Source organism: Ambystoma mexicanum, chromosome 4q (assembly GCF_040938575.1).
Source record: "Ambystoma mexicanum isolate Mex_15411 chromosome 4q, UKY_AmexF1_1, whole genome shotgun sequence".
NCBI lineage: Eukaryota > Metazoa > Chordata > Amphibia > Caudata > Ambystomatidae > Ambystoma > Ambystoma mexicanum.
In genome coordinates, this window is record NC_090928.1 from 1,230,756,931 (window position 1) to 1,230,773,588 (window position 16,658).

A 16,658-nucleotide genomic window follows, 5' to 3' on the forward strand; every position below is an offset into this window, starting at 1 on the left:
TCCTATTGCATCTACAATCAGAATCCAAAAACGATTTTCCCATTGTGTTCCCACTCTCTGCCACTGGCCTTCAATTCAGAGTGTCTAAGCCTAATTGATGTTTGGAGGGCGGTGTTGCTGGGAGAAAAGTATTATAACCAAATCAGCAATCACTTTGTGTCTTGAATTGTTTTTTTTTGTATTGATGGGTGATTTGAAAAGAAAGCTGCAGGAAATTGTGACTGCATATCTCATTATCTGTGTGGGTGCCTTTACAGAAGTCATTTTTGTTCTTGCGTTGCTACAGCATTGATGGCTGATGTTAGTCTGTTTGTCAAATCTAGTTTAAATAAATTAATAAATCTATATTCTTACTATACACTGGCCTGGTTCATATTCCATTTTGGCACCGGGTGTTTGTTGGGGTTGGGTGCGAGATGGGTTGGAGGCCTTACCAAATAGGACCTGAATCAAAATCATAGTGATTTGTTTTGTGCCACATTCATTGGGGGGTAAAGGAACTCCCTGAGTTGAGTTTGACCGCGTAATAAACCGCGACAAACAAGCTCCCTTCCCAAGTGTTTAATAATGATGGTTTGAGAGCTATGAAACACTCTTGAGATGCAATGGTATTTGAAGAGGAGAGCCAACGTTTCAGCACTTTATACTTGCCTCTAGCACCAAGACATACTAATCAGGATTGCAACTACCCTGAATTCTCCTTGTGGTACAGTAATGGTAATGGGCTTTCAAGGTTTTGCAGCCAATGGTGTTCTATTGGGATTACATTGAAACTTGTCTAAAGATGAGACCAAGCACTTTGATTGGATTTTGACTTGTTCGAACATTCCCCTATGCCACTGATCTGCATATAGTCCTGGGAAGCACTAGTAAGTCGGTGCATCAGCGCTGCTCTCCTGTTCTCAGAGGAGGATTTGAGTGAAGAGTGGTGAGAATCTCTAGGAATCGATTCCTTGGCATGTCTTTGAGAAGGAGCCAAGCTTTTCCTCCTTGGATAGTCAGGGGATGGGACTGCTGCTGTATTTAGGGCTCCTTGTGCCGAAGTGAGGGGTGGGAGCTTTCACATGTAGTGAAATACTCATGAGGCTGAGACAGTGGGTGCTAAATTATTTCCATGCAAGGAATAAATACTGCGGTCGCAGGAGCTGGAAACGGACGTGTCTCCATGTGAGAGTTGAGTTTTAGGATAGGATGTGATGGGTGCCGCTCTTTCCCCATTCAAAGGATGACTCAGTGGAGAGCAGGTGCAGGGTCCTGAAGTTTCTCCATGCAGGGGAAGAGCCATGGGGTAGGAGGAGCAAGGTTCTGTTCTTCCTCCATGCAACGGCGAAGTCACAGGGTAGGATGTGAGGGGTGCTGCTCTTTCTTCACTGAAATGAGTCCCGGGGTAGGATGTGATGGGTGATCCTTCTTCATTCAAATGAGGAGTCCCACGGTACGATGTGATGGGTGATCTTTCTTCATTCAAATGTGTCCCAGGGTAGGATGTGATGGGTGATCTTTCTTCATTCAAATGAGGAGTCCCACGGTAGGATGTGATGGGTGATCTTTCTTCATTCAAATGAGTCCCAGGGTAGGATGTGATGGGTGATCTTTCTTCATTCAAATGAGTCCTGGTGTAGAACGATGGGTGCTCTTTCTTCATTCACATGAGGAACCCCAGAGAAGGAGGTGATGGTTGCTCTTTCTTAATTCAAAGGGTGAGTTACTGGGTAGCAGTTTAGTTTAGTTTATTGATTTATAGAGCACACGTAACCCTGAGGTATCTGGGTGCTTAAGCTTAATCAGTAGGCACATCAGGTATTGGGTCTTGAAGTTGCTCCATGCGGGGGCTGAGTAGCAGAGTTTCTGCTCTTTCTCCATGGGAGGGATGAAACACGGATGGGAGAATTAGGTCTACTCTTTCTCCATGTGATGGATGAGTCACAGGATGGGGGAAGGAGGTCTGCTCTTTCTCCATCTGAGGGATGAGTCACAGGATGGGGGAAGGAAGTCTGCTCTTTCTCCATCTGAGGGATGAGTCACAGGATGGGGAAAGGAGGTCTGCTCTTTCTCCATCTGAGGGATGAGTCACAGGATGGGGGAAGGAGGTCTGCTCTTTCTCCATCTGAGGGATGAGTCACAGGATGGGGGAAGGAGGTCTGCTCTTTCTCCATCTGAGGGATGAGTCACAGGATGGGGGAAGGAGGTCTGCTCTTTCTCCATCTGAGGGATGAGTCACAGGATGGGGGAAGGAGGTCTGCTCTTCCTCCATCTGAGGGATGAGTCACAGGATGGGGGAAGGAAGTCTGGTCTTTCTCCATCTGAGGGATGAGTCACAGGATGGGGGAAGGAGGTCTGCTATTTCTCCATCTGAGGGATGAGTCACAGGATGGGGGAAGGAGGTCTGCTCTTTCTCCAGGTGAGGGATGAGTCACAGGATGGGAGAAGGAGAGCTGCTCTTTCTCCGGTGAGGGATGAGTCACAGGATGGGAGAATGAGGTCTGGTCTGTCTCAATGTTATGTTATGTTACGTTATTTGGCATTTATATAGCGCCTTATGTATCATTGGTATGACCTCAAAGAGCTGGTAGGTTGAACGCCCTCGGGAACCACAGTTCAAGTCAGTAGAGAGTGTCGCATGGTGCGTGGGCGCACCGGATATGTGTGCAGCTGGTTTGGTTGTTGCATGATAGCTGCCTCTTAGCGGTAGGTGTGGTGCTGAGGAAATCAGTTGGATATGTTCAGTCTGGAGGGTGGACACCCAGACTAAGTTCTGGCTGCATTAGGCCTGAGGAGACGCCTAAGCTAGCCGGTATGTGCTCAGCTAGCTGTGTTTTATTAGGATGATTTGGTGTTTGTGGGGTCATGTTAGTATGAGAACAGCTAGGCCGAATGTGTCATAGTATAGTTGTGTTCTAGTTGAATGATGGTGTATAGGAGAGAGTAAGTGTAGTAGTGTGATATTGTGTTTATCAGTAAAGCGCCTGCGACCAAGCACGAGAGCAGGACAGGGGGCGTACATAGCGGCATACGTATATAAAGCGACAGGATGGATAGGGTAAACATGTGATACAGATAACATGGGGATACAGGTACATGGCATATACATAGCATAAATAGGAGATACAGAGATCTATCCACTCCATCCACTCTGTCCTTTTCATCCACTCTATCCTTTCAATCCGTTCCATCCACTCCATCCGTCCAATCCATCATTTCCATCCGTTCCATCCACTTCATCCGTTCCATCCACTTCATCCGTTCCATCCACTTCATCCGTTCCATCCACTTCATCCGTTCCATCCACTTAATGCATTCCATTCTCTTCATCTATTCCATCCACTCCATTCTGTTCTGTTCATCTATTCCATCCACTCCATCCATTCCATTCCATTCATATAATTTGTCTGCCCATTTTAAATTTACTGATGGATTGCCAGGATAGAATTACAGAATTGATAGGAAAACAAGTTTGTTATTCATTTTCAGTGAGTGATAAGTCACAGGATGGGAGAAGGAGGTCTGCTCTTTCTCCAGGTGAGGGAGGAGTCACAGGATGGGAGAAGGAGAGCTGCTCTTTCTCCGGTGAGGGATGAGTCACAGGATGGGAGAAGGAGAGCTGCTCTTTCTCCATGTGAGGGATGAGTCACAGGATGGGAGAAGGAGAGCTGCTCTTTCTCCATGTGAGGGATGAGTCACAGGATGGGAGAAGGAGAGCTGCTCTTTCTCCGGTGAGGGATGAGTCACAGGATGGGAGAAGGAGAGCTGCTCTTTCTCCGGTGAGGGATGAGTCACAGGATGGGAGAAGGAGAGCTGCTCTTTCTCCGGTGAGGGATGAGTCACAGGATGGGAGAAGGAGAGCTGCTCTTTCTCCATGTGAGGGATGAGTCACAGGATGGGAGAAGGAGAGCTGCTCTTTCTCCGGTGCGGGATGAGTCACAGGATGGGGGGGGGAAGGAGAGCTGCTCTTTCTCCAGGTGAGGGATGAGTCACAGGATGGAGGAAGTAGGTCTGCTCTTTCTCCAGGTGAGGGATGAGTCACAGGATGGGGGGGAGGAAAGAGAGCTGCTCTTTCTCCGGTGAGGGATGAGTCACAGGATGGGAGAAGGAGAGCTGCTCTTTCTCCGGTGAGGGATGAGTCACAGGATGGGAGAAGGAGAGCTGCTCTTTCTCCGGTGAGGGATGAGTCACAGGATGGGAGAAGGAGAGCTGCTCTTTCTCCATGTGAGGGATGAGTCACAGGATGGGAGAAGGAGAGCTGCTCTTTCTCCAGGTGAGGGATGAGTCACAGGATGGAGGAAGTAGGTCTGCTCTTTTTCCAGGTGAGGGATGAGTCACAGGATGGGGGGGAGGAAGGAGAGCTGCTCTTTCTCCGGTGAGGGATGAGTCACAGGATGGGAGAAGGAGAGCTGCTCTTTCTCCAGGTGAGGGATGAGTCACAGGATGGGAGAAGGAGAGCTGCTCTTTCTCCATCTAAGGGATGAGTCACGGGATGCAATAAGGAGGTCCGCTCAAACTCCATGTGAGGGAGGAGTCACAGGATGGGAGAGGGAGGTCTGCTCTTTCTCCATATGAGGGATGAACCACAGGATGGGAGGAGCTGGATGCTGCTCTTTCTGCATCAGAGGATGAGTCACGGGATGGGAGAAGGGGGTCTGCTCTTTCTCCATGTGAGGGATGAGTCACAGGATGGGAGAATGAGGTCTGGTCTGTCTCAATGTTATGTTATGTTACGTTATTTGGCATTTATATAGCGCCTTATGTATCATTGGTATGACCTCAAAGAGCTGGTAGGTTGAACGCCCTCGGGAACCACAGTTCAAGTCAGTAGAGAGTGTCGCATGGTGCGTGGGCGCACCGGATATGTGTGCAGCTGGTGTGGTTGTTGCATGATAGCTGCCTCTTAGCGGTAGGTGTGGTGCTGAGGAAATCAGTTGGATATGTTCAGTCTGGAGGGTGGACACCCAGACTAAGTTCTGGCTGCATTAGGCCTGAGGAGACGCCTAAGCTAGCCGGTATGTGCTCAGCTAGCTGTGTTTTATTAGGATAATTTGGTGTTTGTGGGGTCATGTTAGTATGAGAACAGCTAGGCCGAATGTGTCATAGTATAGTTGTGTTCTAGTTGAATGATGGTGTATAGGAGAGAGTAAGTGTAGTAGTGTGATATTGTGTTTATCAGTAAAGCGCCTGCGACCAAGCACGAGAGCAGGACAGGGGGCGTACATAGCGGCATACGTATATAAAGCGACAGGATGGATAGGGTAAACATATGATACAGATAACATGGGGATACAGGTACATGGCATATACATAGCATAAATAGGAGATACAGAGATATATCCACTCCATCCACTCTGTCCTTTTCATCCACTCTATCCTTTCAATCCGTTCCATCCACTCCATCCGTCCAATCCATCATTTCCATCCGTTCCATCCACTTCATCCGTTCCATCCACTTCATCCGTTCCATCCACTTAATGCATTCCATTCTCTTCATCTATTCCATCCACTCCATCCATTCCATTCCATTCATATAATTTGTCTGCCCATTTTAAATTTACTGATGGATTGCCAGGATAGAATTACAGAATTGATAGGAAAACAAGTTTGTTATTCATTTTCAGTGAGGGATAAGTCACAGGATGGGAGAAGGAGAGCTGCTCTTTCTCCGGTGAGGGATGAGTCACAGGATGGGAGAAGGAGAGCTGCTCTTTCTCCATGTGAGGGATGAGTCACAGGATGGGAGAAGGAGAGCTGCTCTTTCTCCATGTGAGGGATGAGTCACAGGATGGGAGAAGGAGAGCTGCTCTTTCTCCGGTGAGGGATGAGTCACAGGATGGGAGAAGGAGAGCTGCTCTTTCTCCGGGTGAGGGATGAGTCACAGGATGGAGGAAGTAGGTCTGCTCTTTCTCCAGGTGAGGGATGAGTCACAGGATGGGGGGAGGAAAGAGAGCTGCTCTTTCTCCGGTGAGGGATGAGTCACAGGATGGGAGAAGGAGAGCTGCTCTTTCTCCGGTGAGGGATGAGTCACAGGATGGGAGAAGGAGAGCTGCTCTTTCTCCGGTGAGGGATGAGTCACAGGATGGGAGAAGGAGAGCTGCTCTTTCTCCAGGTGAGGGATGAGTCACAGGATGGAGGAAGTAGGTCTGCTCTTTTTCCAGGTGAGGGATGAGTCACAGGATGGGGGGGAGGAAGGAGAGCTGCTCTTTCTCCGGTGAGGGATGAGTCACAGGATTGGAGAAGGAGAGCTGCTCTTTCTCCAGGTGAGGGATGAGTCACAGGATGGGAGAAGGAGGTCTGCTCTTTCTCCTGGCGAGGGATGAGTCACAGGATGGGTGAAGGAGGTCTGCTCTTTCTCCAGGTGAGGGATGAGCCACAGGATGGGGGAAGGAGAGCTGCTCTTTCTCCAGGCGAGGGATGAGTCACAGGATGGGGGAAGGAGAGCTGCTCTTTCTCCAGGCGAGGGATGAGTCACAGGATGGGAGAAGGAGAGCTGCTCTTTCTCCGGTGAGGGATGAGTCGCAGGATGGGAGAAGGAGAGCTGCTCTTTCTCCGGTGAGGGATGAGTCACAGGATGGGGGAAGGAGAGCTGCTCTTTCTCCAGGTGAGGGTTGAGTCACAGGATGGAGGAAGTAGGTCTGCTCTTTCTCCAGGTGAGGGATGAGCCACAGGATGGGGGGAAGGAGAGCTGCTCTTTCTCCAGGCGAGGGATGAGTCACGGGTTGGGGGGAAGGAGAGCTACTCTTTCTCCAGGCGAGGGATGAGTCACGGGATGGGGGGGGAAGGAGAGCTGCTCTTTCTCCAGGCGAGGGATGAGTCACGGGATGGGGGAAGGAGGTCTGCTCTTTCTCCAGGCGAGGGATGAGTCACAGGATGGGAGAAGGAGAGCTGCTCTTTCTCCGGGTGAGGGATGAGTCACAGGATGGGAGAAGGAGAGCTGCTCTTTCTCCGGGTGAGGGATGAGTCACAGGATGGGAGAAGGAGAGCTGCTCTTTCTCCGGGTGAGGGATGAGTCACAGGATGGGAGAAGGAGAGCTGCTCTTTCTCCGGGTGAGGGTTGAGTCACAGGATGGAGGAAGGAGAGCTGCTCTTTCTCCGGTGAGGGATGAGTCACAGGATGGGAGAAGGAGAGCTGCTCTTTCTCCAGGTGAGGGATGAGTCACAGGATGGAGGAAGTAGGTCTGGTCTTTCTCCAGGTGAGGGATGAGTCACAGGATGGAGGAAGGAGGTCTGGTCTTTCTCCAGGTGAGGGATGAGTCACAGGATGGGGGAAGGAGAGCTGCTCTTTCTCCAGGTGAGGGATGAGAAACATGAACTCATGTGGATATATGTGCCAGAAAGCGACACTACATTTGAAGTTCCCATGTGCCTTTGAAAGGAGGCAGTGCGTGAAACGTCAATCTACACCGTTCTCTCCCAAGAATAATTGCCAGGGCGAAGGTCGGAAAGTAACAAAAAAAGAAGTGGAACTCTGACCCCGTCATTGAGAGTACAGTTGGTCTTGTGGGGGGGAGGGGATGCACACTGGGTGTGGATGACAGAGGAATGGACAAAAGTAGTGCTCTGTTCTGGAATGCGTTACCTTATGTTGGCTAAAAGAGATTATAATGTAGATGCAACTGCTGTGAGAGATTTGGGGGGGCGGAGGGGTGACCCCCCTGCAAATTCCTGAAAAGGATGGACGTACAAGAGGGGCCGGGGAGAATGGAGTTATTTATATTTTTCTTTCCTTGTCCCCCTGAAATGTCATGTTAAATTGCTGTACAACACCCCGTAATCTTTCAAATTATAACCGTGCAAAAAAGGGTTGTCGCTGTGCCAGTCAAATTAAAAAAAAAAACACAAAAGTTCGAGTTTTGATACCTATTATCAAACTAACAGAAAATGTTATCCTGCGCTGGAAACCGGCCTTAGCTTTTGAAGTCTCAAAGGCCACCTTCATGAGATGCGAGGAAGAGAACAAACCAGGTATTGAGGACTTTGAGAGCCATCTGTTTTAATGATAACAGAACATTCTCAACGAGTCTTATAAAAGGTATCCAAACTTGAACTGTTCTCACTTAATTCATAAAAGATGTCTAAAGAAAATCAGTCTTTTCATGACCTGTATGGTTTTCCCCAAGACTTGAAATAAGAATGAGAAGGTGAAGTAAAAATTACAGTCTGGAGGCCACAAGGCTGAAGCCCGATGCGCAAAAGAGCACCGGGCGCAGCCTGGTGGCCACTGCATGGCGCTGCACCCCGGCGGACTGCAGACGGCAACCGACAATGGATCAGGCCGCAAAAAGCTAGGTGCGGGAGCGGCGTAGAGAGATGCGTAGAAAGGGAGGCGTTGGGGCCGTGCAACACTATGAAGGATTTGGGGTGGGGTGGACCCCCTGAAAATAAGCAGAAAACAAAGAGCCTTCACCGGGCAGCCTTCTAGTTGACCTAGAACTCGAACGACTGGTGTGTTATGCAACAATAATCTTGGCCTATCTACTCTGTTTTCTTCCAGGCTCCGTGAGATGCATGTTGTTGGCGAGGATAATGACCCCAAAGTTGTGGGTCTTTATGTGAAGGATAAAAGGGCACATGGTTTAGTCTGCAAAGGGGGCAAACTTTAGTATCAAAAGGATGCAGAGATCTAAGAAACGACGACTTATTTTGGCAATGGGGGTCCCCGTGCTTTTTACTGAGGCCAACATAGATACATAATGAGGTGCCCGTAGACTGACCACAATGTAAATAAAAAAAATAAAAATTCAATTGGGCCTTTCGATCATGCCAGAGTCCAGCCTCTAAACGCGGGAACGGGTATCGAACCCATGCTGCTCAGCGTTGTCTTGCTTTCAAACCATGTACGCTGCCCCAGAGTTATCCTCCCAGCCCAAATGTTGGAAAGGGGTCATTTCACGTCTGAAAAAGAGCCAGCACTTTACTTTCTATTCACACGCATTGGGCAAAATGGAGTTTTAAGAGGGGCAGAGGAGAAAAACGAAGTAAAATGATCTGTTAGAAGTCCATAATGCATGGCTAGCCTTCTCAAAGGGGGGCCTTTAATAGGTGGGCTTTAGCATGAAAAAATGGCCTGTGTAAATTACATTTCATGCTATATCATGCACTATGGAAGCACCTTGGTGCACTGTAATTTTGTTTTCAAAACACTCGCCTTGATGCACAAATGCCTTCATGGGCAGGCCCTCCCCTACCTAGCCCACAGATTTGTCCCCCACACCACCTACAGACCATCAAGAGTGGCGTATGCCAACAGAATAATGGCACCCATCACACACAGAGTGCGAGCGAGTGGCACTAGCTTCCCCAATATGTCTGCTACCTTCTGGAACTCCCTCCCCCCGGTACTCCGACAGATTGGCTCTCACTCAGCTTTCAGGAAAGCTATGGAAACCAGGCTCTTTGTATGAAATGTTTACCCATGTTCATTCGTAAGCTGCTGTACACACTGTCTGTTTTACCTGTAAATGTAACTGATCACTATGCATTAAGTAACTTTGTGGGCCGCATTCATGCAGCCCTGAATCAAGCCTCCATACATGGCCTTCATAGCGCCTCAATGCCGGTGAGCTGTAATGTGCTCTCTAAGTCAAATAAATGAATAAAATAAATAAATAAATATATTCGTTTCAAAAAGGGCTCACTAATGTAAGTGGAACACATGACTCAAAAGGCCTTGTGAATTAACCGGGGATAAAACATTAAAGTGTGCTAAGGATATTATAGCCTATGTCCACTGTATTAACTCAGACATAGGAGACAGACTATAGGACACTGTTGAAAAAATTACTTTATTGATCAGCTTAAAGAAAACCTACTCTAGGCCCGATTCTTGCAATGAATTCTCTATGCTAGAAAACAATATATGGGTGCTTGTCAGGATGTCTTACAAAATTACACTCTGCCCTCTGTCAAAAGCTACGTCAATCTATCTCTGCCCTACCACTATGAAAAAGGAAAGAAAAAGAGATCAAGTCTCAGCTTAGTCGAAGGTTCCTCCCCCTTGAAGATTAGTGGTGGCTGGTTTTCTGACCCCCCACCCACAATGTTCTTACAGTCTCTCGAGTTCCTGTCCTCACCGATAGTTCATTGTAAATTTCCAGTTAAAAAAGAAAGCAAAGTCTCTTGACTTTGGATAACACAATGCCTTGGTCAAATATTCCAAAAAGAGTGGCACTTTCTTCAGGGTTGTATTCGCCCGATTCTAGTAAACTGAGGATTACAACAAAATACACAATGTTGCGTCTGTTATTCTAGTAGTATTGTACCACTTTGTCATGGGAGATAGTCTGGGGACCTGTTCCACCCAGCCTACTGTGTCTCGTCTTTCTTCCCCTCGTGGGGTTCCTAATATCTCAGCAACAGGTGGGCTATGAGCTTTTTCAGCCCAAATTGGTATCTCCTTTTCACCCCCTCGCTGGGTCTTTGGTTCCTCAGCCCCATGTGGGCTATGGGCTCGTTCTGCACTATGCAGTATAATTTTCACCCTTGCGCGGAGTGCTCAGTTTCTCAGCACTGGGTGGTCTATGAGCTACTTTAGCCCAGTTTGGCATGTCTTTTCTACCCACTCGCCAAGTTCTCAGTTTCTCAGCCCTAAGTGGACCACGGGCTCAGCCAGCCCTGTTTCGTGTCGCTTTCTCCATCTGCCAACCAGTCCTCCACGATAGCCGTAAACCTTCTCTCCAGAAGCTGGACTTGCTATTGGCACCAGTCATCGTCTCACCAAACTGGATTCTCGATATGTTGCCTTTCATATAGCTGGCTCTTCCATGAAAACTAGTCCTTGGGTCAAAATTCCGGGTGTCTACTCAGACTCCACACTTAATATGAAAAAACAAGTCACCCAAGTAAAGGCTTCCTGTACTTATACTACGCGCCTTATTCGGCAAATCAAACCTTTTTTCTCGGAGGCCAATACTGTTGCCATGGTCAATTCTAAACTTGACTATGGCAACAGCCTGTTGGCTGGTACATCGAAATCTAATCTGGACACCCTTCACGTGGCTCAGAATAATGCTGTCCGAGCTGTGGGCGGCCTTACCAGAGGGTATCATGTCACTGAGGCTCGGAAATCACTTCACTGGCTCCCCATTAAACACGTTGTTACCTTTAAGGTTGTGTTTCTCGCACATAAGTGCCTCCCAGACAAAGCGTCTGTCTATTTGGAGGAAAGGATCGAGCACTCTTGTATCTCTCGCCCCCTCCGAGCCAGCAACTCAAATAGACTTCATCAGCCCCGTCACAACTTTTGTTGTTTTGGTGGTACTAGCTTTAACTCTATTGGTCCTAGCCTCTGGAACTCACTTCCTACTGGTCTTCGGCTCTGAAGCCCTTTCTCTTAAGAAATTGCTTAAAACATATCGCTTTACCTCTAATGATTAGACTTTGCATTTATTTCGGGTGTCTCTTGCTTCCTGCCTCAGGGGGCCCCGTCGGCTTCGGGACCCTACCTTGGTTGAAGCGCCAGCTTCCTCGCAAAGCCCTCGGTCTCCACCCACCGTGTCCTTGGTAAGGTTCTTCGCTCTCCGGCAGAGGGACTGCCTTCCTTCTCTGCGGATCTGCACCGGACCGCGTTCTATAGTATCTGGCAGAGTCTCTCTCCATCAGCTGACGTCCTCCTGGCCTTAACTTCCTGCCTGGAGTAAAGACGAGAAGTCCATTGGTCACCAGCCTCTTCAGCAGGTGAGAAGGAGTACAGGTCAGTAACCACGCCATCTACCTTACAGGGACTGTGTACATTGGTAACATTTTCAATGTCCATCTAACCAATAAGCATTGAAGTCTGGGAAGGGAAGGGCGGTTGGACAGAGGCCTGCCTTGGGCATCCCAGTGGGAACCTGCTTGCCCTGACCCCTCGAAAGGGTATCGCATAGCAGGCTCACCTACCTAGTCCCAAAAGATGCCTCCCTGTTATTGGACAGATGAAACATCTTCACTTAATTGCAGGCTTCATAGTTACAGGTTTCAGGTCACAAGACGGGTACAATGGGAACACATCCACCGACCACCCTCACTCCAATCCAGCCTCTCAGCAACTCACAACCTAAGAACAGTCAGCAAAGAACATTCACAAAGCAGTATTCTACCTTCTGGCACTCATGACATCGCACGCATCCAGAACAGAGTAGATAGGGACAGGTAAGTCACAACACTCCTCCCAACCCCCCATTGGGGAGAAGAGACAATTTGATTTATTTTATTCTTCAATTATAACGCGCTTAATACCAGCGAGTGGTTTCTAAGCGCGGGAAAGGGATTCGAACCTGTGTTGGCCCGCGTCGTCTTGCTTCCAAGACAAACACATTGCCCCTGTCTATCCCCCCCCCCAAAACCACACTTTCTTTATACGTGTGGGTTATCTAAATAAGCGGGGACTAGTCAAGTGTAAACAGACATCAAGCTTAAACTCTGTTGGTTCAGGAAAGAAAGAACCACAAGACAAGACCTCTCTAGCTAGCCTCCGAAAATCTGAACCTCCTCCTCATCAACACGAGACTCAACCGTTTGCTTCTAGATTTCAGGAAGGAGGACAAGACCCTCATCTTCAAGGAATAGCTCCTCCCTAACACTTAGGTCCACAGACACTCCCCACCTAACCCGGGATGGTGACATCTGGTCCCCCCGCTTTCGCCTCTGGTTGCTTGTTGATCCCTTGCTGGCAAATTGCCCGCCCGCCCTTCCCCCTGCCCCGTTTCCGTCTATGGTATCTCCGTTTCACTCGCTGTGCGCTTGCCCACATGACTGGTAAAATGTTCTGTTGCTCCCAGAAGTTAGTTCTGCAATGAATACACCAATAATAATAATAATGACGGTGGGCACACGAGCAATTGGGCGCCAGGAAGGGGTACTCTACTGCACAATAGCTCCGGACAAATACTAGTGGTGCATGGAATCGACCCCGTCCACCAATCAATACCACAGTTGCCATGCCATGGCAAAATCATGGGTTCCCACTCTCCCCTCTTGCGCTCCTCACTTTTGCTCACTATTCCCCAAGCAGACTAAGGTCTGGAACATTCCGGGGTGGGGGCACAATACTCCACAGACAAGGATCAGGCACACTGAAACTACTTCAGCGGTAATTTGGCACAATATAAACATTACGCAACATAACCACGGTTTGTCGATGGTCATAAAAATAGGCCACGCCCATTCCATCCCTTGCACCAATTCACAAGGTTACCACTGGAGGGCACCTGTGAGCAGCAATGGACACTTTAAAATCTAGTGTGTGATCAGGTTTACAGCTGGCGTAGCAAAGCAGGCGGAACGCGAGCAAGCAAGAGCAAGTGTTTGCGATGCAGAACCACAACCCACACCACAGCGAAGCGAAGCGGGGGCAATTAACACTGATTTTGTGTTTAAAATTGGGTCTCTGAGTTTGCACACATTTTGTTTTGTGTTATCTGGAAAAAAAATGTTTAGTGAGAAGCTGAAAAGTAGAATTGGGAGAAAAAAAAGTCAGAAGAGGAAGAGAGAAAGAAAAAAACCTGTTGGGGAGGGTGTGAATATCCTCCCCTCGACAACATACTATTCCATCTCTTCTCGGTCCATCGGCATCCCTTTCCGCCGCTCTCTATGGTGGGGGAGGAAGAAGAAAAGCAGACGCACAATTAAAATCAACGACGGAGCGTGGTGTCGTGACAGCGGAACGCTGCCAAGCAGGAGAGCCTAGAAGAAACCTAGAAAAAAGAAACAGTGAGGAAAGCCAGGTTATGGCCCAGTTACGGTCCACAGCGATCCTACAAGGGAGAAAATGGCGGCTACTGGGAGGACCTTCCGCAGCAATCTTTTCATCACCTAGAAATAAGGCTCAGTGTTTAATTGTATGTATTCATTCTGTGGTCATCATTTTTGTATGCGTTTATTGTACAGTCAAAAAGCGGCAACTACCATTTATCAATATGTATTCAAATAAAAAAATGACCCGAGTGCTTTGATGGCTGTAAGAGGACACGCCAATCTCAATGTATCACCTTCTTTACAAATGGGGTACGGTTTGCTTTACAAAGCCTTCTGGGGGAGGCATAGAGCTTGGCACCTGAAAATCAAAGTAAGCTTTAGCTGCATTTACATCAGACTCACTTTTCGTTGTTATTGCAAACTATTTGTTATTAGCACCGAGGGCAGGGGAGCCAACAAATCGGGTTGCTCGGAGCACGGCCCGAATCCCACGATCAAAGACAACGTTCTGAGCAACCTGAATGCTGCTCTCACCCACCCTCCCATCTTCCCCAACACTCTTTCCCTTCCCTCCAGTCTCAGTCCCTCTCCTCCGATTCCTTTGGCGGTCGTGCCATTGCTGCCGCTCCAACCTCCTGGGCTGCCATGGAAAAGGAAGATGGGCTACACATTGAGTCCCGCCTTCCCTCTCTATGGCGGCCATCTTAAGTATTTTGTTTGAATGAACAGGACGCTTCGCGTGCATCCGGTTAATTCAAACAAAATACATTTCTGTCAGCATCCCGGGTTTTTGAATAACCACCAGATCTGCCGTTACCACCGCACATGGTTAACTTGGGGCCCCGGACCATTACCACCCAATCCGGCCCATCTCGGGGGTGTACACACACACACACACACACACACACACACCCACCCCAAGCCAAAAAGCAGATGGCTGTCCCTTGCTGCTGACCTGGCCCACATCTCTGCTGCAAACTCAACAGCTTCCCCGGGTAATTGTATCCTTTTGACGCTCCATGCTGTCACTTTATGCAGCCATTGGCATGCAGTCCAACAATGACAGCACAGAGAGCCAAGGAAGAGCCCTGTTTTTCCGTTTCCCTCCAGACACTTTGCTTTCTACACATAAATACTGGCAGGAAACCGGTGGATTTCTGTCTGTATTTATGTATGTGAGAATCGGTAAGGACTGAAAGTAGCGGGGCTTACGTACAATATAGAACATGTGGTTTGTTGAACATCCTGCCTCTACTCACGAGTTCACATTCGAACATAAACAAATACCTTCTGAAAAACCTAGCCCAGTGTCTGCAACAGCTCAGCCTGAAGGCCAATGATCGCCATTGATGGGTGCCGCCGAGCAGGGGCCTGAAACCTTTGGCTCTCCAGATGCGTTGGACTACACACCCTTTCAGTCATAGCCAGCATAGTCAATGGTGAGGGATCATGGGAGTCATAGTCCAAAATATCTGGAATCTGCAGTCTGCAGACCCCTGCCTTAGAGCCTCTTGGCCCACTACCACTCTGGAATTGATTTAGTTCTGAACACACTATTCCACTCTGCGATAAGAGAGCATCGGAGTGTCATCGTGGGAAGAACAATAAAGAAGAGGATGGAGCGGCACTTTTTGCTCCAAAAGGCAGTACCAGCAATGCCTTCAGACCCTCCAATCCCGCATCAGAAACGCTACGACAGAAATTTCTTAAATTGGAGAGACTCTCAAAAAAGGAAATCAATAAATATTGGGAGAGAGCCTGAATGATCAATTACAGGGAGAACGATAAAATCCCTAGAGGTTTGAGAGTACTCGTATGTCTCGATTTCAGCTTCTAGGGCGATCGGATCTAGCACAAAAGTGGAGGCACAATCTAATCAACAGTTCCAGAGGAATTATTGATTTACTTATAGATCATGCGGAACGCGAACACTCCAGGACAATTCTGCCAATTTATCAAGTTAACAAAGAAATAGCAGCCATGACTAACCCGGAGAGTACCAAGGCAAAACTGTATCAGAAAATGTATGCAATACTATAAGATTACCAAGATGAAAATTCAGGAACTATTGTCGAGATGAGAGAGACCATAGGGATGATCGGGTCTTCACCTTTTAAAGCAAATTTGATGAAAAGATTAAGAGCTCCTCAAAGGCTTCCACCAGAGGTGTTGCTGGGGGGAGGGCTAAGGGAGCTATAGCCCCTGAACTTTTGGTTGTAACCCTGGATATAATCTCAGGAGCAACAACCACAAGGCTAGCTAGCCCCCAATCCCGACAGTTCCGACATTAGCGTAGCCCGGGCTCTTTTCTAGACCTAGAAACACCCCGGGCTTCCACACCAACCTCTACACCAGGAAGTTCTGAAATAGACTCAGAAAGTGAAACACAGGCGGGGACGCGTACCCTATCGGACTCAAACAACAAGAATATGGAACCCACCACCAACAGGACGGTTTTTTTGGAAGAGATCAAAGGCTGCAAAAAAGGCAATCAACCAAGCAACTTCAGACAAGTTAGATTTCCTAACCCTCTCGTAATAAATACAACAACAACAACATCATCAGAAATACTCACAGCTTTGTTTTTAATTACATAATACTGGACAAGCACACAGCTTAGGAAATGTTCAATACTTTACTCATCATGGGAAGAGTTACACTCCCGGCCCTGAAATGCAAGGCATGTCTCCTCTGAACAAGAGTACCAACAGCAAAGTAAGTGAGCTAAAGCATGGTGCTAGACCCTTCCGAGTGGAACAAATTCCATGTTCGTTTTCAGTAGAGGGACTCCTGAACGCTTTTTGCGAAACTTGGGGTTTCATCCACAGTAACCTGGGGTAATCCAGACGTGAACCCCTTGCTCACTGTGCGTTAGAGAGGTTGAGCTTCACCTCACTGTGGACCCCCAACAAGGCCGAAACACGTGTCTCGGGTTACTGATGGTACTCTTGTTCAGAGGAGAATTGCCTGGCATTTCGGTGCTGGACTCACCTTGT

At 48.2% G+C, this 16,658-nt stretch overlaps 1 protein-coding gene across 3 annotated transcripts in view; it reads right to left on the reverse strand.

Moving 5' to 3' along the window:
- Positions 1 to 16,658, reverse strand: part of TMEM63B (transmembrane protein 63B) — a 506,581-nt gene that overhangs the window by 213,747 nt on the left and 276,176 nt on the right. Inside the window, exon 4 of one of the 3 annotated variants that reach the window (XM_069608789.1) lies at positions 13,511 to 13,555. The exons of the other annotated variants lie outside the window; for them this stretch is intronic. Coding sequence (XP_069464890.1) covers positions 13,511 to 13,555 — 45 coding nt within the window. The remainder of the gene's footprint in view (positions 1 to 13,510; positions 13,556 to 16,658) is intronic. 3 annotated transcript variants of the gene reach the window in all.